Source organism: Myxocyprinus asiaticus, chromosome 42, assembly GCF_019703515.2.
Source record: "Myxocyprinus asiaticus isolate MX2 ecotype Aquarium Trade chromosome 42, UBuf_Myxa_2, whole genome shotgun sequence".
NCBI lineage: Eukaryota > Metazoa > Chordata > Actinopteri > Cypriniformes > Catostomidae > Myxocyprinus > Myxocyprinus asiaticus.
The window spans coordinates 5579224-5605367 of NC_059385.1; the positions used below are offsets into that span (position 1 = coordinate 5579224).

The 26144-nt window shown below is 37.0% G+C and overlaps 1 protein-coding gene across 6 annotated transcripts in view; it reads left to right on the top strand.

Moving 5' to 3' along the window:
* Positions 1-421: 421 nt before the first annotated feature.
* Positions 422-26144, top strand: part of mef2ca (myocyte enhancer factor 2ca) — a 54073-nt gene continuing 28350 nt past the window's right edge. For 3 of the 6 annotated variants that reach the window (XM_051683867.1, XM_051683868.1, XM_051683872.1), the window contains exons 1-3: positions 422-782; positions 19066-19263; positions 25179-25382. In XM_051683867.1, the coding sequence (XP_051539827.1) occupies positions 19210-19263; positions 25179-25382 (258 nt within the window). In that variant the 5' untranslated portion in view covers positions 422-782; positions 19066-19209. Of the gene's footprint in view, positions 783-19065; positions 19264-21987; positions 22377-22430; positions 25075-25178; positions 25383-26144 lie in introns of those variants that run through there. The other 3 variants (XM_051683869.1, XM_051683870.1, XM_051683871.1) reach the window with 3 other exon arrangements.

Sequence of the window (26144 nt, forward strand, 5' to 3'; positions counted from 1 at the left end):
TGTAAAACAAATTAAATAAAGTATGATTGTAACTTTTTTTAAATGTATTATTATTTTATATATTATTATTGAAATGATAAAATGCTGTTTACATTTTAACACATTTAAATAAATGATGATCGTAACTTTTTAAAAATGTATTATTTCTTTTATATATTGTTTTATGTCATTATTACACAATTTATATAATAATATTAGCCATTATAAAATGACATTTAGATTTTAACACAATTTAACAAACAAATTTCTATTAATTGTATAAATATTTCATTTTACCTATAATTATATTCTGATTATGATAATAATTTATATTGTTCATCAATAATATAATCGCACTCGCGCGCTTGCAGTGTAGACAGGGGTGTGCGCGTACTGTACTCGTTAGATCCGCCCCCTTTAGAGAGAGAGGCAGTGAGAGAGAGAGAGAGACTCATTCTCAGCCCTCAATGACGAACAGACGCTCTGTGTGGATCGCTACACTGAACTACAGGAGCTCTTCAAACAGCACCGGTCTATCCAAGACGAACTCTACGCATCTTTCTTGTGTATTTCCAGTTTTATTTAAGAGGCTTTCACTTTCGCTCCATGTGTCAAACCCAATGAGAGACGTAAAGTTTTAGTGATCATTCTCGTATTGACGCGCACATGAGGCGCTTTGACGAGGTTCTGGATTTGGAGTGTGCGTGAAGAGTTCAGGACCTGCGTGCATCAAACTCTATTAACTGACTATTAACACCAATGCATGCATACTCTCTGGAAGTGATACACTCATGCATAACAAAGTAAGCAGACCCTTCACAACTTTTTTTATTCTTTTAAATTATGTTTGCATTGTTGAGTAGAATAGAATAGAACAGACCTGTCACAATTACATGCATTTATTTATTCATTCTTTTAAAGGATATTTGCATTGTTGAATAGAATAGAACAGAATAGACTCCTCCTAGTGATTGAAAAAAAATTGTGGGGTTGTGTTTCTAAATATTTGTATTACTAGATGCATGGTATGCACACTATTTTAACCTGTTTGGTAGTTTGAAATTGCTGAAATGTTGTCAGACTAGAGTGATTCAAGCTAAAACTAAGATAAACTATTTCAAACCGGTGCACTTATGTGAATTACATTCCTATTTACAGTATACCCTGCTGTGGTATCTGGAAAGTTGTTAACAAGTTATTTTATATAGCACTGTTTATGAAACTAATGGCTCTACCGTTTTCCTGAAGTATCCAGGATGAGGTTTCCAGGGTGACACAGCAACTGTTTTTGAACAGTGAGGATACAGGAATTAATTTAGAAGAGAGAACTACTCTCCACTGGTGGTGCTATTACAAAAATGACCAAAGGACAAAATGTGATCCGCTGGGAAAGACTAGTGCGCCTACCAATTCTTAAAAACATTCATAATGTCCTTTTTGTGTGTGTGAAGGGTTGTAGTATGGAAAATCCTACTCAGATAGGACAGAGGACAGGACCTAGGACTTGGGCAGACAGTGTGGAGAGATATTAGGGCACTTAGAATAGAATTAGGCAAGTTAAAGTCGGGGTGAAGTGCTTGTCAAAACACAACACAGCAGAATGCACTGAATCAGAAAACGTGTCATGCTCATAGACTACAGTGTGTCTCTCAAAATATGGCACACACTGTTTATTGCCATCAGGAAACTGTAAACTTGATGTTTGATTGCATTTGTTAGCAGCAAATGATGACAATTAACAGCAATAAATGTGTTTTCATTCACTCAAGCCATGCAGGAAGTCACTTCATGGTGACTTCAAGTTAAAGCTTACATTAGGCTTATCTCACTTGGTTATGTTGAAATAAAGCATTATACTATGCATCCAAAAACCAGTCAATTAAATGTTAATAAAGGCCTACCGATTTTTTGTATTTTGCTCTCTGGAACTTTGACAGTTTATCATATTAAAAAAGTCCTTGCGGTTTGAACAAGGACCGGACATGATGGAGGTGTAATTGTGGTATTGACAGCTATTACTAGCATATATGATGACTGCAGTCAGTATATGAGTGTGTAGGTTATCCTGCTGGGTGGTCTGGGTGCTGGTCGGACCTCCATGACACTTTCTTTGGTTTTCTTCATTAGCCACTGAGTGAAATGCAGTGAAACCACATAAGTATGTCATCGTCATCATTCTCAAAAAAGACAGCTGTGCTGATTATACCTTCTGAACGAAGACATTTAAGATTTTCAGTGTCAATGTCTGCAAGAAGGGTGTTCTTATGTGAGCTAAAGCAAACCTTTTAAACATTTTTGTGACAAATTTACAAACTGATATTAGCATTTGTGGCACCCATACTTAAAAACTCATTTTAGCGTTCACATATGTGACCTGTTCCATCATTTTAAATCACTTTCTCCCAGGAACACAGTTTGAGTTTTATGTGCTAAAGTAAAAAGGAAAGCATTTAAATGATTATATTAGCCAACATTTAAATGCTTATATCTCAACAATGGTCAAGACTGTCCTTTGTGCTTTAGTTCATAAAACATGATGGAGCACATGTACTTTTTGGTAATTAACAATGATTTGAGATTAAAATTGATATAAATGTATAATGGGAAGTGTATATCTTAAGTCCTTTAGTTTTTCAACATTTTAATCACCTTTTTGCCATTCATAGTTCATTTTAAATGGCCCTGCAGTGAGACAAATGCATTTTTTAGTGAATAAAGTACAAATATTCCATTTAGTCTCTCATAGAAGGTCATAAAAGCACTAATTAGCAAAATGCTGTTTAAAATGGTTTCAGGCCGCATCTACACAAATCAGTTTTCATTTGAAAAGTTTTCAGTTTCATAGCGGCATCGCTTAACAAAGTACGCGGTAATGGGGAGCGTTTTCGAAATGCTTCATTTTCGGTGGAGGACAACGTCATTCGAATGTGGATGAGAGGCGTAAACGTAGCAGCATTTTTAAAACGCAAATGTATTGGTGTAGACATGGCTTCAGTTATAAACAGTATAGTTTATAGCTTTTTACGCCACAGGTCATCAACTTTCTCATATACAGTATGAGTTCTCATGCATTTTCTACTTGAAAATGCTTTAAATAAAAACAACTTATGTGTTCGTTAGTGTTTGCGCTATGCATATTCAACCTAATTTTTAACCCTAGTTAAATGAATAAGTGAAACCTGAGGTCTCCTGGTCTGTGGCTTTGCTGATCTGGCTCTCAAAGCAGTTTCTTTGGCACAACCCTACTTTCCCGAAAACAAGAAAAAAAAACTCTGATATTTCCCCCCGACATGTAATCTATCTTTGTCACTGGTGTAAAATGCTCAATTCACTGCATTACATCCTCCAGTGTGGAGCTTTCGCACAGAGAACTCTTTGTAGGGCAGACCGTATATAGCGTTAATCAGAGAACCCCCCTCCTGCCCAACGCGTGCATTAGGGGATATTTTTAGCGGATCATGTGTTCATAGTTTAGCGTGAGGTCGGGTAAAGTATTTAAGATCTGACTTCTCAACTCTGAGGTAACAGATACCGCGTCCACAGTAACACACTGGAATCCTGTCCAGTTATTCCCATTAACGGGATAGTCTGCACTTTTTGGACCTTGGTTCTGTCTGTCCATCTTATTCGTGCAGATTCTATGCTATCTGTGTGATATGAAGAGTTGCTACATTTGAGTCTTCAGCTGACAGTTTTCAAACACTGTCTACAGCAAAAATTCCAAGCCAGGTGTCCTTTAAAGGACAAATGGATATTTTTGACCTCCTGAGGTCTTTCACAACGACAGTTGTTTGTGGCCAAACAAGAACAACAGTTCTCTATCCAACACTTAAGTTACAATAAAATCATGGTTAGATTTTGGGTCAGGGGTTAGACTTTATGGTTAGGTTTAGGGGTTAAACTTTGAAAAAATCACAATATAATTGTTAATTCATTTATTTTTGTCTATGGGATTAAAAGTCGTACATTATTTTATTTCTTACGATTTTGCTATCTCGTACTATTATTACGACTTGTCATGATTTTAGCAAAAGTCATAAAATTTTTATATTTCTGGCAATTTTGCCATTTCATACCATTATTACTAGGGCTGGGTATTGATACAGATTCCCCGATTTATTCAATTCCGATTCACAAGCTCTCGATTCGATACGATTTCAATTAAGTATCAATTCATATGGGTTTATTTCAGTTATAATGTCCCTTTTGCTTACATATAAAACACATTTTCTCCCAGATAATGCTGTAAATTATACAGGGGACCTTTTAACCTTTTGACCTTTTGTTACATATTTATAGTTAAATTGCATAATTTGTACTATTTACAAGTATTTACATTTAAAAAAATTGTGCCCTTAAGATTTTTATTATGTAGTAAACTTTTTAGAAAAGCTAAAAGGCGCTTTAGCCATACTATATTGTGAAGATCAAGTCACTAACCCAGGGCATTGTTAAGCATGACTCGCAGCAGAATAATATAGCACACAGTGTGGCCAAAAACCTTGTTGGTTTAAAATGTTCTCAATCTTTAAAATTACAGAGACACAATCCAAGTTTGATTGTAGCTCTTTCTGTGTTTGAGTGACATGTTTGTTGCCTGTTTTTTTTCCCCAGGCCTGACCATGTCAAACTAAATTGTGAGCATCACGTCAGTTTGTGCTTTGAAATACTAGTGTCAGAATCTTTCCGCTAATTCCCCACAATGACGGATTACTTACAAAATTAATGCGTAGAAGGGACTCATACCTCTGTTATCTATTTATTGTCGTATAACATGCTCTGTTTCGAGGGGTTATAAATTGAATAAAACATTACTGTTAATTTTTGAAGTCACACAAAAAGATACATCGCTCTACATCTCTGATTTTGACTCTCGCAATGTAAACAACATTGCCTCAGTTGTGATGAGCCGTCAAGTTCAGCCTCTGCTTTTGTTGTTTGAGGTAAAAAGTTCAGAATTTTATTTTTGGTTCTGCTCAGTTTACACACGCTGTATATTTGGAAGAGGAAGTCTGCACGGGGGAGTTTGAGGGAGGAGTAGACCCTGCCGTCATCCTGGTTTGGTTTACAATGCTCCCGAGCTCCAACGTCATTTCCCCCCACAACGTTTCCCATGCTGCTGTAAACACCCACACCCAGACATCCAGAAAGTCACAGTGAGATCAAATCCAGTTCTTATGTTGCAGACATGCATTTCAATTTTATGAAATAAAAAGATCCACTGAAATAAAAATGGAAAAATCTTGTAACATTTTAAACCCTTTAGTGAGATTTAGATAGTTGCTGTGGAAAATAATGATAGATCAGAGATAAATGGTTATCTATCAATCACCAATCACCACCTGTTTTCTTTGGGTCACTTACCTACTGTGTAAGAGCGCAGTCTGCCCAGCATCCCATACACACTGCCAGCGGCTCAGAGAGCCAAGAGCGGAACACGCTGCCTCCACCATGATTCTTGTTTTGATGTCAGAGCCAACCAACTGGCAAAATCTTTTCTTCACGTCGGGCAGCTTGACAAAAACACTTAAGGGTATCAATCATAGTCCAACTTTAAGCCATGAATTGCAAATGGTAGGGCAAGTATGTATTTACTGTACTTTTGACAAATAAGATACAGTCTGCCTTGGCGTAACAAGCCATACAAGATTACATCAGACATTATATAAAGAATTCTCATTATATATAGCCATTGTTACTGTTATATTCATATTGAGTTACAACAAATAAATCAAAAGTTAAATTTTTATTATTGTTCTTATTATTTTTTATTTTATTGTTCACTGTAATTTTTTTTTACAGTTAATCTAAAAATTTGCTTTTGCAAATTAACTTATATTTTTTTTTCAAGTAAAGAAAAAATATATATATATACGTATACACTGGCAGCCAAAAGTTTGGAATGATTTTGCCCTTATGGAAAGAAATTGGTACTTTTATTCACCAAAGTGTCATTCAACTGATCACAATGTATAGTCAGGACATTGATAATGTGAAAAATTACTATTACAATTTGAAAAACTTCTTAAACTACTTCAAAGAGTTCTCATCATAAAATCCTCCACGTGCAGCAATGACAGCTTTGCAGATCCTTGGCATTCTAGCTGTCAGTTTGTCCAGATACTCAGGTGACATTTCACCCCACACTTCCTGTAGCACTTGCCATAGATGCGGCTGTCTTGTCGGGCACTTCTCACACACCTTACAGTCTAGCTGATCCCACAAAAGCTCAATGGGGTTAAGATCCATAACACTCTTTTCCAATTATCTGTTGTCCAATGTCTGTGTTTCTTTGCCCACTCGAACCTTTTCTTTTTGTTTTTCTGTTTCAAAAGTGGCTTTTTCTTTGCAATTCTTCCCATAAGGCCTGCACCCCTGAGTCTTCTCTTTACTGATGTACATGAAACTGGTGTTGAGCGGGTAGAATTCAATGAAGCTGTCAGCTGAGGACATGTGAGGTGTCTATTTCTCAAACTAGAGACTCTGATGTACTTATCCTCTTGTTTATTTGTACATCTGGCCTTCCACATCTCTTTCTGTACTTGTTAGAGACAGTTGTCCTTTGTCTTTGAAGACTGTAGTGTACACCTTCCGATGAAATCTTCATATGAAATCATTTTTTTAGCAATTTCAAGCATTGTATAGACTTCATTCCTCAAAACAATGATTGACTGATGAGTTTCTAGAGAAAGCTGTTTCTTTTTTGCCAATTTTGACCTAATATTGACCTTAAGACATGCCAGTCTATTGCATACTGTGACAACTCAAAAACAAACACAAAGACAATGTTAAGCTTCATTTAATGAACCAAATAGCTTTCAGCTGTGTTGGAGTGTTGGAGTGATGGCTGCTGTCTAGATTTGATCAAAAATGACTTTTTTCAAATAGTGATGGTGCTGTTTTTTACATCAGTAATGCCCTGACTATACTTTGTGATCAGCTGAATGCCACTTTGGTGAATTAAAGTACCAATTTCCTTCTAAAACATCTAAATCTGTACATTATTCCTTTTGGCCGCCAGTGTGTGTGTGTGTGTGTGTGTGTATATATATATATATATATATATATATATATATATATATATATATATATATATATTATAGTTATATTAAATATATAATTTATACAGTATATTACATATTTTTACATGTATATATATATATATATAATTGTTTATTTACAGTGACTGAAAGAACCTGGCTGGTTACACAAATGAAAGTAATTTTTTAAGGGATAGATCAGGTAAAAAAAAAAAGTTTAAGTTTAAGGCTGGTTAAAAGTGAGGTTTGCATTTTCTGATGTCACCAAACAGAATTGTAAAAAAAACATGACTGTTATCAGGATTTTTGGAACACTCCCCCCATCTACCATTGGTTGCAAATCAAAAATAGTTTTCATAGCACCACAGTGTTTACGTTTACATTTTTAAAGCGATAATTCACCCAAAAATGAAAATTCTTTCATCATTTACTCACCCTTATGCCATCCCAGATGTGTATGACTTTCTTTCTTCTGCAGAACACAAACAAAGATTTTTAGAAGAATATCTGAACTATTCCTTTAAGCTGGGAATGGAGAAAGTCTTTTTTAACAGTTAAAATTGTTCATAACCATTAGGGAAAAAAACTAAAAGTTTACTTTTTATAGTTTATATTGTTGTTTAAATACATAAATCTAGCATTTGTTAAATTTGTATTTATTAGCTAGCTAATGAAAACAGATTTAGAACGTACACATATTGATCACAGCTCTCTTTAAAGCCACGGTTTCACTACATATCAAATAATGAAACCGAAAAGAGAAGTGATATCTTAGCATGTGGCGATGGACAGCTACAGAGTTTCAGTTGGCAGTGTGTATCTGTTAGCGGTGTAGCACAAACACCGCACACACATTCACAGAATGCAGCTGTGTGACACACATATACAGCGAGAGGAAGCCATGCAAATGAGCACAACTGCTTATTGAGCAATGTGCCAAAATTCCTCGTGCACTTGCTGTCATAGTTCTGAGAGGTATTTGCTAGAATATTAGCAGAGAATTATTGGCAATCGCTTGATTGCTGCTGACAGACATTGCTAGCTTAGCTTTCGTAATTAGGTCACTGAAAGTCCTGCTAAGAACTGGGACATAATTTCAGAAAGCCATTGATTATAATTTCAGATAGCCTTTTGATAAATATTTTCGTCCCCATGACAGTTGGAACATTTAGCTGTATTTTTTCTATCATATGTAAGCTAGCATCTACAGTACAAGCTAGTCTCTCAGTGAAACCATACATGTCACAAAAACGCTGAAAAATATTGTTGATTTTTTTCTAAAAAAATTTTGTTTTGGTGTCCTAAAGTGAGGAATTTTCCACATATGTGACGCCACGTGGAGTACCTGAGAGAAAAAAATCTTCAGCCATCCTAGATAAGCCTCTGATGGTACATTTTACACTGAGGTAAAAGTTGTTGACAAATGTTTTCTTGAGGACAGTTTTGATTTGAATCCCTTGCGTCATTTACATCTGCAAGGGGGTCAGATCATTTTTAAATTTGACCCATGTAATGTTGCAGTTGGTGAGTAATGTGTATATACTCACCATATTTAGCCCATTTTTGCTCACATTTAGCACTAGGTTAATGTTGGACTCTGCTGCTTGCCTAGTTTGAGGTCTGGATATTGAAGGCCATGCACCATGTTTCTGACCCATTTAATGCACTAAACCAAAGTCAAAGCTCTCTAATCTTGCACTAAGCAGACAGCATCAGACTAGGCTCACATGGCCCACGGCTCTTCACAGTGCATCTCAAGGAACCATGGGTTCAAGGTATGGGAATGTAGGGGGCGTCTGGGAGCTGGTCTCATTCTGTGGTACGACTAACCTCAACCGCTCGTGTGCTCTCATTGAGAGACTGACGCTGTCTCCTCTTTGTCCTTGGGAAGTTTCGAGGTGAGCCGTAAGGGTGGGGCGGAGTCACTTGTCCCCATTCCGGCACTGATTGATACAGTCTCATGGCTGGCACAGCTCCGAGCCACAGCGCACTCCCTGGATAGGCACCACAGAGTTGTAGGAGCCTCTCCATAAGCTACAGCAGGGAGGGAAGCTGGCAGAACTTTTGTTCTTAAACATTTTGAATATTTTTTGAAGCTTGCTGGGTTGTCAGCATGCAGCTGTTTGGTCATATCATGTAGGTTTGATCCGTTTTATGACTGTAATTCTTCTGAGTCTTCTCTTCACTGTTGCAAATGAAACCAGTGTTTGGTATGTACTGGTCATTGAAGCTGCCTGTTTAGGACCTGTGCGGAATCTGTTTTTCAAACTAGATACTTTAATGTACTTGGCTTCTTGTTGTGCATATGGGCCATCCACTTCCCTCTCAGTCCTGCATAGATCCATTTTGATTTCTTCTTTCAAGACAGTAGTGCATGCAGGGCTTGACATTAACTTTTTGGCTCACTGGCCACTGTGGCTAGAGGTATTCCAAAGTGACTAGACACTCAGCATTTTCACTAGCCAAAATCCCCCACACCGCAAAAAGTGATAAAAGTAACTGGAGACTGTATTTGCATGCATTTGTTTGGACATTTTATTGAATGAGAATGATGAGTTCAGCAGGACAGTCATCTCTTACAGTATCTGACAGCAAACATGACCAGTCAGAACAGGAGTAAGATAGAACAGGAGGAAAGCTTTGTAAATAATTTGTCCATTTGTCCATGGAAGTCCAGATTTTAAGCCCTTTTAACTCCTTTAACCATTCTAAATTGTACTTGCCTTCATGAAAGTTTACCATTGTTCTTTTGTTATTTTTCTGTGGCATTTGTAATAATAAGGCCATAACCACAGGTCAGGCCACGGATTGCTCCACATTACTGTGGTTAGGGTAATGTAGATAGTCTTTCTATAAAATAAACTATTGTTTGTTATGAAAAACAAATAGCCTAAACACGTTTAGAAATCTTTAAGTACAAAATTCACAGTTAATAATTCCATGGAGGACAAAAGGAGATGTTAGGTAGATTAACACTTTTAATGCACCTTTTTCCATAAATGGAACAATACATGAATCTTTGTTTCCATTAATGGAAGACAGTCCTACAGGTTTGATTCAAGATAAAGGTGAGTGAATGATGACAAAATAATTAGTCCTAATAAATATTAACTCTTAAGGATTGCCCTTATCGATTTAATATGCATCTATACAAATTACCAGTTGGAGTCGTGAGTTTGAATCCAGGGCGTGCTGAGTAACTCCAGCCAGGTCTCCTAAGCAACCAAATTGGCCCGGTTGCTTGGGAGGGTAGAGTCACATAGGGTAACCTCCTTGTGGTCACGATTAGGGGTTCTCGCTCTCAGTGGGGCACGTGGTAAGTTGTGCGTGGATCGCGGAGAGTAGCATGAGCCCCACATGCTGTGAGTCTCCGCGGTGTCATGCACAACAAGCCACGTGATAAGATGCACGGATTGACTGTCTCAGAAGCGGAGGCAACTGAGACTTGTTCTCCCCCACCTGGATTGAGGTGAGTAACCGCACCACCACAAGGACCTACTGAGTAGTGGGAATTGGGCATTCCAAATCGGAGGGGATAAGAAGAACTAAAAAAATTTAAATAAAATAAAAAAAAACACCTTCAGTGTTTTTTTGCTTATACATTTAACAGCTGTGTTTACATTAACATCACCTAAAGAGGAGTTTGATTAAAAACAGCACAGAGTCTCGTGCAGGAGCGCTGCATTCATCACGAGACACAAGCGCACTGGCAGACACACGCATGTGAGCGTTTGAGAGCAGCCGGCTGTAATGAAACATCACACGTGTAGCGTATTTAATCAGATCTAGGTAATGCCAGTATTTTTTTTAGCATCGGTATTTGGTAGCTATTAAAATATTGAACTGAGCAAAGATTTCGTCACACTCCTAGCTAATCTTGGCTGCACCTTGCAGTTTGTAAACCACTGTGTTGGACAAATGTCTTTGGCGTTGCATTTTAGTTTATTCAGCTTCTCGTGCAGGAGCGCTTTGTTTTGTATATGCCATATAAAATTTAAAAGATCAACATTTAAAAACGCGTCTGGAGGTGAATTTCAAATTTATATTTGACCGCCTTCCAAAGGCATGCTACGGGAATGTTAATATACATTGCAGAATCGTTGTCATTCAGAAATGAGATCGCGTGGGTGTCTGAAACGAGACTGCGATCTTTTAACGATTAATCGTGCAGCTCTACTGTACTGAAACTATCGTAAACAACATTCCGACCTCCCGTGTGATCATGTTGCCAGGGCTGTCAAGCCGCTTGAGAGGTTTGACTTCTTCCAGGCGCTTTAAATTAGAAGATTCTCAGTAGAATTCAAATAGGTCAGTTTCCGGTCTCCGCTGGCCACCGCAATATAAAGTGAAGCCCAACTGAATCACGCAAGTTTCACCCGTGCTGTCCCAGAGATCTGTGCGAAAGCATGCTTCATTCGTCCCCGGAGAAGCGCATGTCCGATATAAGAAGCATATTTAGACCTTATAAGGCACTGAACGCGAGATGAATAAAATTGAATTTGCTTTGGCAGCAGCCACCCGCCAAAGTGGCTAGTAAGGGTGACAGAGTTACCCGCCACTGCATTTGGCGGGTATTATTGTCAAGCCCTGAGTGCATGGAATAGCCTTTATCTCTCAAAACAACTACAGATCGATGAATTTCTAGAGAGATTTGTTTCTTTTTGGCCATTTTTAAAACCAAACATTTACTTGCAAGGATAAAGTGACTTGCAAGAAGTGCAAGTGCACTCAATACTTCAGCAACTGAAAAAAATACACTGTATCCATACTTCATTAAGTACCACAACCATTTTCAACAAATGTAAATGTTTCTTGAGTACCAAATTACCACATTAAAACTATTTCTTAAAGAAATATTCTCCGTTCAATACAGGTTAAGCTTAATCGGCAGTATAGTTTGCATAATGTTGATTACCACATCATTTCGACTCGTCCCTCATTTACTTAAAATTGTTTGTTTTTTTTTAAATATCAAAATCGAGGTTACAGTGAGATACTTGCAATGGAAGTTAATGGGGCCAGTTTTTGGAGGGTTTAAAGGCAGAAATGTGAAGCTTATAATTTTATAAATGCACTTACATTACTTCGTCTGTGTATTATTTGAGCTGTAAAGTTATTTAAATCATTGTTTTCATGGCGGACTTCTGTTCTAGGTGGATGAACTTCTAGTTATTTATCATCAATGTTACGTCGTCATGGCAACGAAGTTGTAAAATTGGATTTAACTTTACACAGAAAACACTAAAATCATGTTAACACACATATTGTGTACGTATTGTGGCTATACTTTTGAAACAGTGAGTATTTTAACGTGTATGGATTGGCCCCATTCACTACAATTATAAGTGCCTCAAGGTAACCAAGATTTGTGCTTTTTTTTTTTTTAAGGAGGGACAAGCCTAAACTAATCTTTGTGGCAATCAACATTATGCCACAAGTGCTGTCAATTGAGCATAACTTGTGTTGAACCCGAAATATTCCTTTAAGGATAACGTGACATTAGATGAAAACAGTTATTTCAAACAGTAATAATTTGCAACAATACTGTTTCAGGTAGTGTTTTTGATTAATTTAACGTATCCGAGGTGAACATCAATCTCTTTCAAGAACAAAAATGTCTTAGTGTTTCCAAACTTTTCTAAGGGCAGTCTATAGTGATATTATTTTTGACATGTCAACACATGTTGCATTCGTCTCGTGCAGCTGAAATCTGAAATACATGATGATTTTATGGTGGTTTGACAGTGGCAGTAGAACTGTCATTTTATTACAGGAAAGCTCAACAAGCCATCCAGAACAACAAGATTTGTTGTTACTTCCCATTTTCTGCATTGAGGAGCAATTTATGGGAAGAGGCATCTTTTATTTTTTTCACTCTGTGATGTCACTTCCTTCCATGAGATCATCTGCGAAGATTTCCTGTCATTATGTCCATCTTTGTTTGCTGCTGTGTTGTTTACAAAGAGCCACTTCCTTCTTTGAGTCAGAGTCAGGCGTCTGACACCTCTCTGGGTCTGCCAGTAGCTCTGTGGATGTGCTCTGACTTGCTCTGACAAGTTCTTCTGCTGCCTGGCACGTCTTCAACATTTCAGATGCCCTGAGAGATGGTGATAATGAAGTTGTGCAGGCTCTAATCTCAATTATGTTAACTGACATTCACAGTCACACCAGAGCCTGTTTTTAATGCCAGTTTGAGGATTTTCTTTTGTTTATTTTGGCCTTTTTGCAGGACTAAGTCAAGCACCAGTTTTACTACCGCTCATAATTAAAAATGCTTCTAAATCTAGCATATCAGACCAGCCAAACCAGGCTGGGAGACCAGCTAAGACCAGCAAACCAGTTTCAGCTGGTTTAAGTTGTTTTTTCCACCATTCTATGGAAGTTGTCTGGGGTCTAATGGCCCCTCAGGAGACTGTCTCGATCATATCTTAGTGTTATCTCAGCCCTGCTGTATTTCGGTGGCACCATGCCACTCTTTACAGGGTGAGGAGATATCTGTCTGCTTCTCTTACACTCAGGAGACACAGAGAGGCGGATTAACAAAGTGACTTAATGTTGCACATTACTCTCTGGAGATCTCTGTTCCTGGTTTCTTAGCACGAGGCTTTCACCCCCTCCTGCTCAAGTAACACAGCAGCTTGTGTCTCTCAGTCTTTATCTCTCTGTCACATGGGTAAACACTCTCGCATCTCTGACCTCTAAGCCATTTTGCCTCAGCATGTCCAGTTCCTGTGGGGTTTACCGAAAGCAGTTTCACTGTTTCACGAAAGACTAGGGACAGACAATATGTTGATAACCATAAAGAGCCATTTTTTTAAAATTATTATTAAATAAGAATGATTACAAATCCAATTATGGTTTTTGATTAGTATATGTGAATAAAGTCAAATATTCTATTTAATTATTTCATTAATTTATCATTTTTTATTATTGTATAAATCATTTTATTAATTCAATATTTTCTTATTATAAATAATAATAATAAAAAAATAAATAAAACTTTTATATTGATATTGTTCTGATTAATTCTCATCATTGACCAATATTGGGAGCAGATCATATCAAGGAGTTTTCCCAATTTACCAAGTATTCTCTCTTTCAATGCCATGTTTCAAACTTAACTACAATGTTTTCAAACTATAACTATATATTAATAATAATAATGATCAATGTATATAATCCATGTAAAAAATAAATAATAATGATACATTTATATTTATTGTTTTATATACACCGATCAGCCACAGCATTAAAACCACCTGCCTAATATTGTGTAGGTCCACCTCGTTCCGTCAAAATAGCACCTACCCGATATTCTTCTCAACAACTGTACAGAGCGGTTATCTGAGTTACCGTAGACTTTGTCAGTTTGAACCAGTCTGACCATTCTCTGCTGACCTCTCTCATCAACAAGGCATTTCTGTCCTCAGAACTGCCGCTCACTGGATGTTTTTGGCACCATTCTGAGTAAAGCCCGCTATACACTGTAGGACTTTTACAGTCCTTTAAGATTGTTGCTTGTCAGGCTGTACGATATGAACGCATTGATATCGCCATGGCACACTGTGCGACATTATGTCAGACTGCACGATACACATCGTAGCCAACTGTGGTCCCAATCGTCTCGATCAGTGAACGTGACTCACGTTATGGGAGCGTTGTGGAATAGAAGCGAAACGGCGAGATTTGCCCGCCACGGAGGGGCATTTTTCTTTTTCTTTTGAAAGTCAGGACATCAGCATTTCCATTGCTCCAATACCACTCCAACACGAACATAGGCTAACATATAAAAAGAAAGATGGATTTTGTTAAATAGGCCTATAATAAGACAGCCTGATCACAAATACAAAACATTACAGATGCTGAGAATGAATGCGAGTGCGGGGGTAGCCTACAGTAATAATGAGCAACCACAAGCAAATATTCTTTGTGGAAATAAAAAGATTTGTGGCCCGAAAAATGACAAACTTCTCCATTTACATTGGGGAAAACAAAAAAGGTGGGCTATATTACGTCTTTCTCCACTTTTAGATTAGTAACCTAGGCCAAGCAAAATTTAGAAAATTCATATAGGCTGATAATATATCACGCTTGCAAATTCCCTATGGATAATGCACAAACACGACACAGATTTCTATAATTGTATCCAACTGTATCTGCTGATTTGGATTAAAACGTCTCATAAATACTTACCAATATAAATTGTTCAAACTTTTATTTATTTTTTCAATAAAATTGGAGTGGTGAATCTTAACTAAAGAAGTTTACAGACGTTTAAAGTAAATTTATTAAAAGTAAAATAGTAATTAAAATAAAGTTGTAAAGAAAATGCATGATAAATGTAAAGAAAAAAAATGTAAGAAAATGTAATCATTTATTTATTTTCATTTTGTAAGCTCTGTATTTATTTAATTCAGGGAATAATGCTTTCATATTGCTGAAGTGTTACACTTTTCTCCAGGTATTTTCTGCTTATTTATTTATAAAAACTTTTTATATAAAATGAAAAGAAGAAAATACATTGAAAGAGCTTGAGTAGAGTGATAACTGGGCACAAATGTTGCTATGGTGCAGACGCGGAGCAGGTTTCTTTCCAAGTGAATTGGGAAGCGAGAGAGGAGCAGACTTTCTCATCTGGCCGTCATAATAGCAGTCATACTATGCGGCTGCGATGCAAAATTTCTGACACTGCCAGAACTTCGTCGGAAGCTAAATATCATTGCAAAGGCTATTAATCGGCTGTCGGTGAACATGTCACACTGAACGTTGTAAGACTGCCCTACGATGACAGAAATCCTTTAGGATTCCCAAGATTTGTCTCAGACGGCAGAATCGTGGCCAAAAATTGTACATTGTGCACCAGGCTTTAATTCTAGAGACTGTTGTGTGTGAATATCCCAGGAGATCAGCTGTTACAGAAATACTCAAACCAGCCCATCTGGCACCAACAATCATGCCACTGTCTAAATCACATTTTTCCCCATTCTGATGGTTGATGTGAACATTAACTGAAGCTCCTGACCCATATCTGCATGATTTTATGCACTGCACTGCTGCCACACGATTGGCTGATTAGATAATCGCATGGATGATTGTAGGTGCCAGATGGGCTGGTTTGAGTATTTTTGTAACTGCTGATCTCCTGGGATTTTCACACACAACAGTCTCTAGAATTTTCTCCGAATGGTGCCAAAAACAAAAAACATCCAGTGAGCGGCAGTTCTGTGGATGGAAATGCCTTGTTGATGAGAGAGGTCAACAGAGAATGGACAGACTGGTTCGAACCGACAAAGTCTACGGTAACTCAGATAACCGCTCTGTACAATTGTGGTGAGAAGAATATCATCTCAGAATGCTATTCTGAGATGCGGGTTGGCGCTGTTTTGGCGGCACGAGGGGGATCTACACAATATTAGACAGGTGGTTTTAATGTTGTGGCTGATCAGTGTATATTTATATTTATTCATTTATTTATTCTATTATTAGAATCAAATCGAGGATTTTGAACCCCCCTTCAAAAAGGATTTCAATTTTTCGATGTCATGTTTAAAATGTGTAATAATTATATATAAATAATAATAAATACAGTATATAAAATAAAAAAATTTAAATCACATAATAATGATTGAATATATATTTATTGTGTTTGATTAGTTTTTATAAAATAAGTCAACATATTTTATTTAATCATTATTTCATTATTACTATTTCATAATTTATTATTTTAATGTATAGTTTATTTTATTTATTCAGTATTTTTTTTATAAATGATAATAATAATATACATTTTTCAGTATTGATATTGTTCTGATTAAATATTAGAATTTAAAGTTTATGATAACTATAGATATATAATTATCCATCTTGTGTACTGTAAATTGTTCATTGCAGTTTTAGTTAGAATGCAAGCTCCTTATTGAATTTTAGTGATTTTATTTCTACTTCTGATCTCTTGTGGTGTGACAGCTCCTTAGACTTTAGTGGACAAACAAGATGTATCCACCCCACATTATGTGGAAGATGTCCTTTAATAACTTCTGCTCGAATGGCTAATCCTGAAACGAAGCTGCTACACATCAGACTGATCAGTTAGTTGGAGTTGGTGATCTGGACATCATCGGGAGCTCTCTGAGTCCGGCTTTAATGGATTATGTGTCCTAAACAGCTTAAAGTTATGTAAGGTATTGCTCTTTGGGAAACTGTTCAAGCTGTATACAGGTGCATGAGGTGGTAGAGGTAACATGGATCTTTATTGATCTTCATTGCATTTATGAGATATTTATTGCATTTGTGTTTTTATACAAATACAGTAACTGGATCCATTTAAAGTCAACATAAAACAGCACTTGCAGCCAATTTTACCTCTGTAATGTATGTATTTCAGAGTGAAACAGGATGTTTTCAAGGCTAGTTTACTAAAACAATGCCTAAATAGCTACTTGGCTGTTGGTTGACATATTGCTTGCCTATAGGTAACATTCAAAATCGGAGCAAGTTATTGGAGCAAAAATCTAATCTATATTATAAAAAATATAATACAATCTTTGGGAAAATGTGCACCAGTGAATCGTGCACAGTAAGACCAGGATCATGTGTTAAGAGAGTAAATAATGCTACGATCGTGATTGTGATAAATCGTGAAAGGAACTGTAAACCGTATTTCCTCCTTACTTGCTTGAGTTTACTGTAACTTTCCATTTATATCATCATACTCTTGCTTGTCATAGTCAAAGCCAAGCTGAAATTGCCAAGGCTTTTATCGTTTGGTATGCTTTTCAAATTCAAATGAAAAGCTGTCAAAACATTTCTGTAACTTCCTCCTCTGATGTCTCACCTGTTTTTTCCATCTCTCCTCATAAACTCTTCACATCTCTCTTGCTTTTATCAGTTGACTTGAAAGATAGTCAAAAGATCACATGTTGATGCACGCATTGGCAAGTTGTTGACCACGTCGAACCAGAAGCAAAGAAAAGAAGTTGACCCTAGAAGATGTCTGCTGTTGATTTTCTCTATGGATCCTTCCTTTCGCTCTAAGTGTGAACATTTTAACTTTACTCTCCAGAGTGCACTGCTTTCTCTCCTTTGCATTGCGGGTTGCCCTTGAGTTGAATTTCCTCTTGTGCAAGTTGCTCTGGTCTTCTCAATTATGATTGCCTATACTGAGGGTTAGTGGTTTTTCAAAATCGTTAACCATTAGTATTAAACCTGAACTATTTACTGATGATATCTTAAATTATACAGCTTGCTGCATTATGACTTTTTGAAGCAATTGGACATGATGAATGATAAATTGGTCAAAAAATAACATAAAGCCATGTCTTGCGACCAGAGAGACTTGGTGGTGATTAGCTCTTTTGACTTGGACGTGTTAGCAACAATCCAGAATATCCTATAAGCAATTTTAAAATTTTCCAGTAAAACTTAAATTCTTAAAATCTTACATTTTTTTAAAAAATCTTAAAAATCTTAAATTTACTTGAGAAGCAAAATTTAAAAAGACACTTTATTAAGGTATGCAAGTTTATTTTTCTTAAATCATTGGCAAATTTCGTTCTTGTTTTAAGCATAAATGTCACAACATTTTGTCAGATTAATGCAAAACAAAGACAATTTTCTTTTGAACAAATGTTTTATAAATCAGTTGTTTTCCAGAAGTCCCCATTTAATGATGAGATGAAAAATTGCTAAATATGTTAAGACTTTTTTGAATATTTGTTGAATTAATCTTATATTTCCAACCTCAACCCCAATTTTTTAAAGCATAAACATCACTTAATTTTGAGTTATGCTTAAAACAAGAAATTAGCCATTTTCTTTTGGAACAATTCACTTTTTTTTTATTTTTTATAAATCATTTGTGTTTTCTAAAAGTCCAATTTAGTAGATTGTTGAGAAGCAAAACTAGAAAATCAATTGCCTTTTCTAAAAGTTCCTTTTTAAGTAAACTGTTCAATGAAACACTTATGTTTTCTTCCCACATCCAAGCACTGAGTAATATCACACGTTTGTCTGATCAAATCTGCCTCTCTCTGTCTTGTCTGTTCAGGAACGGATGCCGAAGTCTTTGAAATAAGAGGAAAGAGCACAAAGGAAAGACTGCATTGAGGATCGGAGACAGAGTGAGAGAGCGATAGGAAGGAAGACAAGCGGAGAGTGCTTTTGGAATAGGAAGGAATACCAAACCGAAATAATGGGGAGGAAAAAGATTCAGATTGCACGGATAATGGACGAACGCAACAGACAGGTAAAAGAGATTTTATCTTGAAGGAAAAAATGCAGACACGGCTATCATTTCACAGAAATGCAATCATACAGCGCTAATCGCTCAAACAAGAGTCTTTAGCACTTACACACACACGCAGATAGTATGCATCACTTAAGGAAGTGCCAGCTGTCTCTGACAACAGCGTCACAAGACACTAACAAGCCGGATTCTCACTTTAAATTGACTGCTTTTAGTTTTGCCCATGTATGTTGTGTGTTTGTCTGTGTATTTGAACTATGACTATCCTAAATTCCCGTAATAGCAGTTTTTAATACTTCTGTACATGTGAATTGTGTAAATTAAAACGGAATTGCATTTAAATCATAAATGTTTTTGAACAGGTTTCCTGAAAACCCCATTTGCAATGTATTGTTTGAACAAACAGATAGTCCCGCCCCCAGTCCCACTCCATTGATTGAGCCAATGTTTCTGTATTGGGCTGGTCATGATGCTCAAACAAACAGAGCAGTGTTTTGATAGCACCACAGATCCACAGTTTTTACACTTTTTGAGAAAATCAATGTACGAATGGTTTACTTATAGTTGTCTCTGCATATAAAAAATCCATGGATTAAAAATTCTAGTTTTGTGGCTTTTAGTCCATGTCTATTTGCTTTGAAGCCATCTTTATGTTAGTGTACTCCTAAAAGTTGTTAAAATTTGCTTTCAAATTCACAGTCTTTTCCAGAATATTTGGCCCTTCCCCTATTACCAACTGCAGCCTATTGGCTATTTTAAAACAAAGGGAGGAGCCCTTCCATATGTCCCACCCTAACTTCCTGTTTCAGCTGCTAATACATCAACACAGGACAAAAAACAACAATTTCACGGGGTCTTTAAACAGGGTTAGGAAAGTATTTTTTAGATTGAAAAAATGAATAACCAACAGCTTTTCTCAACAGTGTCAAAAAAAGTTTTCCCATGTGTTTCATGTTTCTCTGTGTGTACGTGAAATAAGATTATCCTATATCATCATAATTGCTGTTTTTAATACTTTTAAAATTAGGATATAAATGCATTGCCCATGCATCAGAGAATTTGATCCAGAGAGTCTCAGTTGTAAAGGAGCAGAGGAAACCGTGTCTCCGCCAGCGGGTGTGTCAGTCACCACAACTAGCTGTTCCAAACTATTACTCACCAGGGCAATTAGACAGGCAGGATCCCTGACTTCTCAAGCCACATCTGACAGCACTTATGAAACACATTAAACTCTCAACTTCCTGATCAAGCCAATGTTTCGCTTTGCCGAGGTGTTGTTCTTTATTGGGAAGAGTTCAGGGGTCGGTGACATCATGGGACGGGTTTGTATGCGTTATTTCAATCGCCAACTTTGCATACAATTTATTTTTTTTCTTCTTCTGTTGAAGTCTTTTAAAAAGTTTTCCTGCAGATTTTTGTGAATGTCCTTACCACATAAAAATATAGATTAAAAAGAAGGCAAACTTAAGTGGCTAAATGTGGGCGAGGGCCAAACGTGAAATCATAATTTTTTGAGTTAGTTATTCAATTTCGTGGCTATCATGCTGATAGCTTCAGGTCATACTACCAGAGTTCTGCTATTCCTAAAAAACTAATAAATATAGCTAATAGATGCCATGTTTCTCTAAGAACTGCCTCTGATGTCTTCAGATTGTATATATATAAATATATACATTTTATATTTATTTGATTTATAAGATCCATTTTGATTACATATACAATAAATTCTGTCTCAGCTAATGCTGTAAATTATACAGGGGACCTTCTAACTTGGTACATTAAATTTTTTTACATTTGACAAATTTTAGAACATTTTTAAAGTTCTTTAGAAAACTATATAATTACTGGTGCTTCAGAGAATCGAGAAATCAACACAGTGATCTGAAGAACCAATATTTCCCAAATTTCTGGATTTCCGGCGCTCATGGACATTTTTTTTAAATTTGTGTTTTCCCAGCCTGGAAAAGTCACGGAAAAGCTAGATGCAGCACAATGAATGATAAAGAACGCAGGTGTCTCGAGATGCATTTTTAAAAATGTAAGTTCTTTTTAATGAAAGAAATGTGGCGGTCCTGTGTGAGACATGGCACAACAGTCAAAGATGTCTGTGCAGTGTGTGTTTACACAGAAAAGCAAAAGAAAAACAAATGAAAAACAGCGCAGATGCACGCAAAATCACATCCAGTGTGAACAGCCCCTAACTTGTCTGTGAGTGACTTGCCGTTTTGTCGGGTCCTGTTGGATCCAGTTCAGGTAGCAGACCTCTAGTGGGAACCGTTTATAATGTGACATCAAGAAAAGACTTTGCTGCAAAGAACTATCGAAGAACCTGTATTTGTGTCCATGACTAAACAAGACTGTGTATCTTTATCTATCGGACTGCATTTATCATTAGTAGAGTGCTCAGAAGAAGGGTTAAGTGTGCAGAATGCTGCTTTACGTAGTGTCCTTTGGTTCTGAACAATGCCTTAGTGTTCAAGTGGACAACAGCTCAGGGCACAGGATAAATGATTGCCTGTCATTTACGTTACCCCCACCTGTCTCCACCCGCCCGCAATGACCAGCATCAGTCCAGAAGCCAAGGCAAAGCCATTGTGGAGGGGAAACCATTGAACCCTTCCTGTTTTGACAGGAAATGCACTCAAATGTGCTTCCTGGCTCCCAGCGCAGTGGCATGATTACTCCCCCTCACCTCCCACCCTTTCCTGTGTCATGTTGGTGAAGCACTCTGTTGATATGCTGTTTGTTAGATGTCTTAAAGGGAAAGTTCACATCAAAAATTAAAATACTATCATTTACTCGCAGATTTAATGAATAATGATTTATATTTTGGTCTGTTTCTCACACAAAGCTTTCGTACAGCTTCAGAAGACTTTGAAGACGATGTGGACTATTTTTATGGTGCTTTTAATATGCTTTTTGGAGCTTGACAGCACTGGGTAACTGTATGATTCCATTGCATGGAAAAGAGCAGTGTGAACATCCTGCTAAACTTCTCGTTTATAGTTCCACGGAAGAAAGACAGCCATACGTGTTTGGAACAACATGAGGATGAGTAAATTGTGACATCTTACTGCAAAACTGTGAAATAACCTCACATCCTTTTTTGCCAGGTCTGCACGCTTGTCTAAAGTTAGCTGTAGCTTCTTAGATACCTCACAGTAAAACTCAGAATCAGAAAGCATGTAGAAAAACTTGTCTGTATTACTCAGACATGGAAGGTAAATGAAGGTGTCATGTGTGGTGCTGAATGCATGTAGCGTTTGAAAGGTGCTTTCTTCATGTGTATGTATGTGTGTGTAGGCGTGTTTCGGTGAGCATGTGTAAGACATCTGTCGTTCCCAGTTCATGTGTGTGTGTGAGCATAATCTAAATCATGTGGAGGTGAGAGCATCGGCGTGCAGAGCGGTAGGAGTGAGAAGATTGCCCTGCTGGAGTTTGTTTGTGACAGAGCGCATGACGTCCGAGCTCACGCACAGGGATCACGAACTCACAAACACAAGACTTACACTCTGGATTACTGTCTTCAGACACACATGTTCTGCACATTGACATGCTTTTACAAAGAATGCAATCCTGAAGGAAATACAAATTTCTTTTATATCACGTGTTTGTCCTAGAAAGGAGATTTGCCAAGATACCATAGTCTGCAGTCTTTTCCATTTTGATTTTTGAATGCAATCATCCAGAGTTTGAATATTTCAAGCAGACAATCAAGATTGTTTAGTGTTTTGTGCCAACCAAATGGCTTTTCTTCTCTGAATTTCATTGTCATCTCATCACAGAAGTAGACTTTGTTCTGTTGGGGTTTAAATGGTGTCTTTGGGAAATTGTCCTTTCCAAATTGAATGTGCTCTCTGCTGCCGGCGTGCCTACAGTAGGTGATGCTGGGTCATCATTAGCTAAAGCCATCCTATGAACCCTGCCACCCAGGGGCTGTCAATTTGTGTAGCGTGCTGGGCAGAATTTCACCTTGAACTCCTCAGTCTAAATTTAGTATGGCACGCCAAGCACTGATAGCTCTCTAACCAGAGAACCCTGTCAAACTATTTTGTTTTGGACAGACGGTATCATGTACACTGTGTTCGCAAAGTTTCATTTTGATGAGGCTGTTTGTGCGAGCCATGCAAATTAAAATAATTAAAAATGCATTTAGAACACAACTGAAGTGATTCACATGACATCTGCTAGTCTTTCAATGATTCAAAATTGCTATGTTAAAACTATGGCTTAGATGTTAGCATAGCAGTTAGCATATTAAGGCTACTCTGACATATGAGTATGTTTACATGCACACCAATACACACCAAAAAATTAGCTGATTCAAAAATCTGACAATGCAAGAAAACGATGTTTACATGAGACTTCAAATCATCTGATTATTCTCTGCATTTGATAACACTTATGCACATTGCCAGTAAGAATGGCAGTAAATGTGTTTACTTGCAATGTGAAATCGGGGTAATGAGCAAAAATCATCCTGTGTTGACCGGTGTATGCTTTTTTGACATTTTATCATTTGCAGGATATGAATTATAGATATCTACTATATAATTTTCACTTATTAAAATGTTAATTCTCTATATCAGCAATGGAATTACTAGTGAAATGCTACATTTTATATCATTACTTAGGCTTGCAAAACTTTAATCCTTGTTATAAAAAATTACCTCATTACTCGTGGGAATACTCATCCTTGATTCAACTAGCAAAAAAAAAGAAAAAATATGATCTCTGTAAATTTGCAATTTCTCTAGTTGTAATTCAGCTGTTGATATCAGGAATGGACATTTGCACTAGTAACATTGTAATTATTGATATAAAGAAATATAGTTTTTGCTAGTAATTAGTAAATTGCTGATATGTAATTGCAATTACAGATATCAAGAATCACAGTTTGAATTAGTTGAAATACCAATTTTGAAATCAAGAATGTGTATTTCTGCAAATGTTGACAGTATAACAGTACAACTAGTGCAAATGTAATTACTAATATCAACAATTAGCACTTTCACTAGTAGTTATTCCAATTCACATATCAGGAATTTGCATTTTAACTAGTGACAATTGAATTTTTTATATCTATAATTTATATCCTGTGAATGAATAAATGTCAAGTGCACTTGCCATAATTTTAAATAGGAGTGAATAACAAATCATTATAAAATTCAGTACCAGATATAAAAAAATTACGGCTTTTACTAATTCCATTTTTTATATCAAAACTAGATATTTCTGTGAGTAATGACACCATTTTTTGAAAATTGACGTTTTCACTAGTACAAACTGAATTACTGAAATTAAAAATTTCCCTAGTATTTTCCCTAGCAGTAATTCCATTGCTGATGTCAAGAATTAACATTTGAACTCATGAAAATTGAATTGTAGATGTCTATAATTGATATCCAGCACATGATTAAATGTCCAAAGGTCTTGCAATAGTCAGCTTATTAAGCATAATCGGTGTAAGATGGTGCCATGGAGCTCAAGTGGGTGACGTGTGTTTGAATCCTCTTGCCACTTTTTGATCGCCCCCTCTTCTCATCATTCATTCTCATCTCTTCACTGTTGTATCAATTAAAGTGGAAAAAACGCTAAATAGTTTGACAAAAATGGAATCTACTGTGTTGCTAATACATTTTCAGTCACCATGTATCAAACCTGACCTACTGTACTCTAATTGTAAAGGCCTCAGAGAAGTAACAGGGTGACGTGCCTTCCTAGTGGAATGAAAGTCCAAAACATGCTGGTCTTGTTAGATGGGTTGACAACAAATCTACAACCTAGGGCCTAAGCCATAAGAACATATCAGTAATTTACCAAATCAGTAGTACATCTTGTCTATGCCATTCAATGACAGGTAATTCATCAAATCCAAATCGAAGTAATCCCTTTGTTGTCCTTTTTTTCCACAGGTTACGTTTACAAAGAGGAAGTTTGGACTAATGAAGAAGGCCTACGAGCTGAGCGTTCTGTGTGACTGTGAGATTGCCCTCATCATCTTCAACAGCACGAACAAACTTTTCCAGTACGCCAGCACCGACATGGACAAAGTTCTGCTCAAATATACAGAGTACAACGAGCCCCACGAGAGTCGGACGAATTCGGACATTGTGGAGGTGAGAGCTTTTCCAACTGTTTTGGGATGACTCTCTTTGCCAGATATCTGGATTAATGTAGGACTTTTTTAAAATGCTAGAACATCTAATCAAATGCATCACGCACAGATCAAGAAAGTTTGACCTATTTTGTCCGTGTTTCACAGTGATTTTTTTTTGGGAGCCTGTTGTAATAGTCCTTGCAACAGAAGTTTGGCACGTGGCGTTGTGGTCTTTAAAAACAGCTCAAGGCAAGCTAAAGGACAGGGATGGAGACTTACTGTATACCGTCAGAACGTTGTTACGCAATGAGCATAAGAGGACATGGCAGGTGCCGTTGTCCATGCCAGGTGGTGCGCACAAGATACTTAAGATCTTGCTAGTGCATCGCTGCCACCTTTTGTAATACGATAATTCTTGAAAAGGTCACAGGGCAAGTGTAAGGCTTCTTGATTCTTTCTGTCAAATCTAAGACCAGCTTCCTTAACTGAAATCGCCACCAAAGACTGGGAGATCAACAGGCTCTCACAGGGACGAGAGAACTGGAAGGTTCCCACCCACATGCATGAAGGGCCATGCCGCTCCCGATGGGAACTGTGAGAAAAAATATTTCCCCTGGAAAAGTCCCTTTTCCAGTACAGGCATCAAGAGACGTCGATTGACTTGCATAGAGGCCTGGTGGTGCCACACAAACAAACTCTCTTCAGTTACTGATGAAGAAAAACATGCAATAAAGATGAGGAATAACTGTATAGATGTTGCTGAAAAGGGGCGTTTATAAGT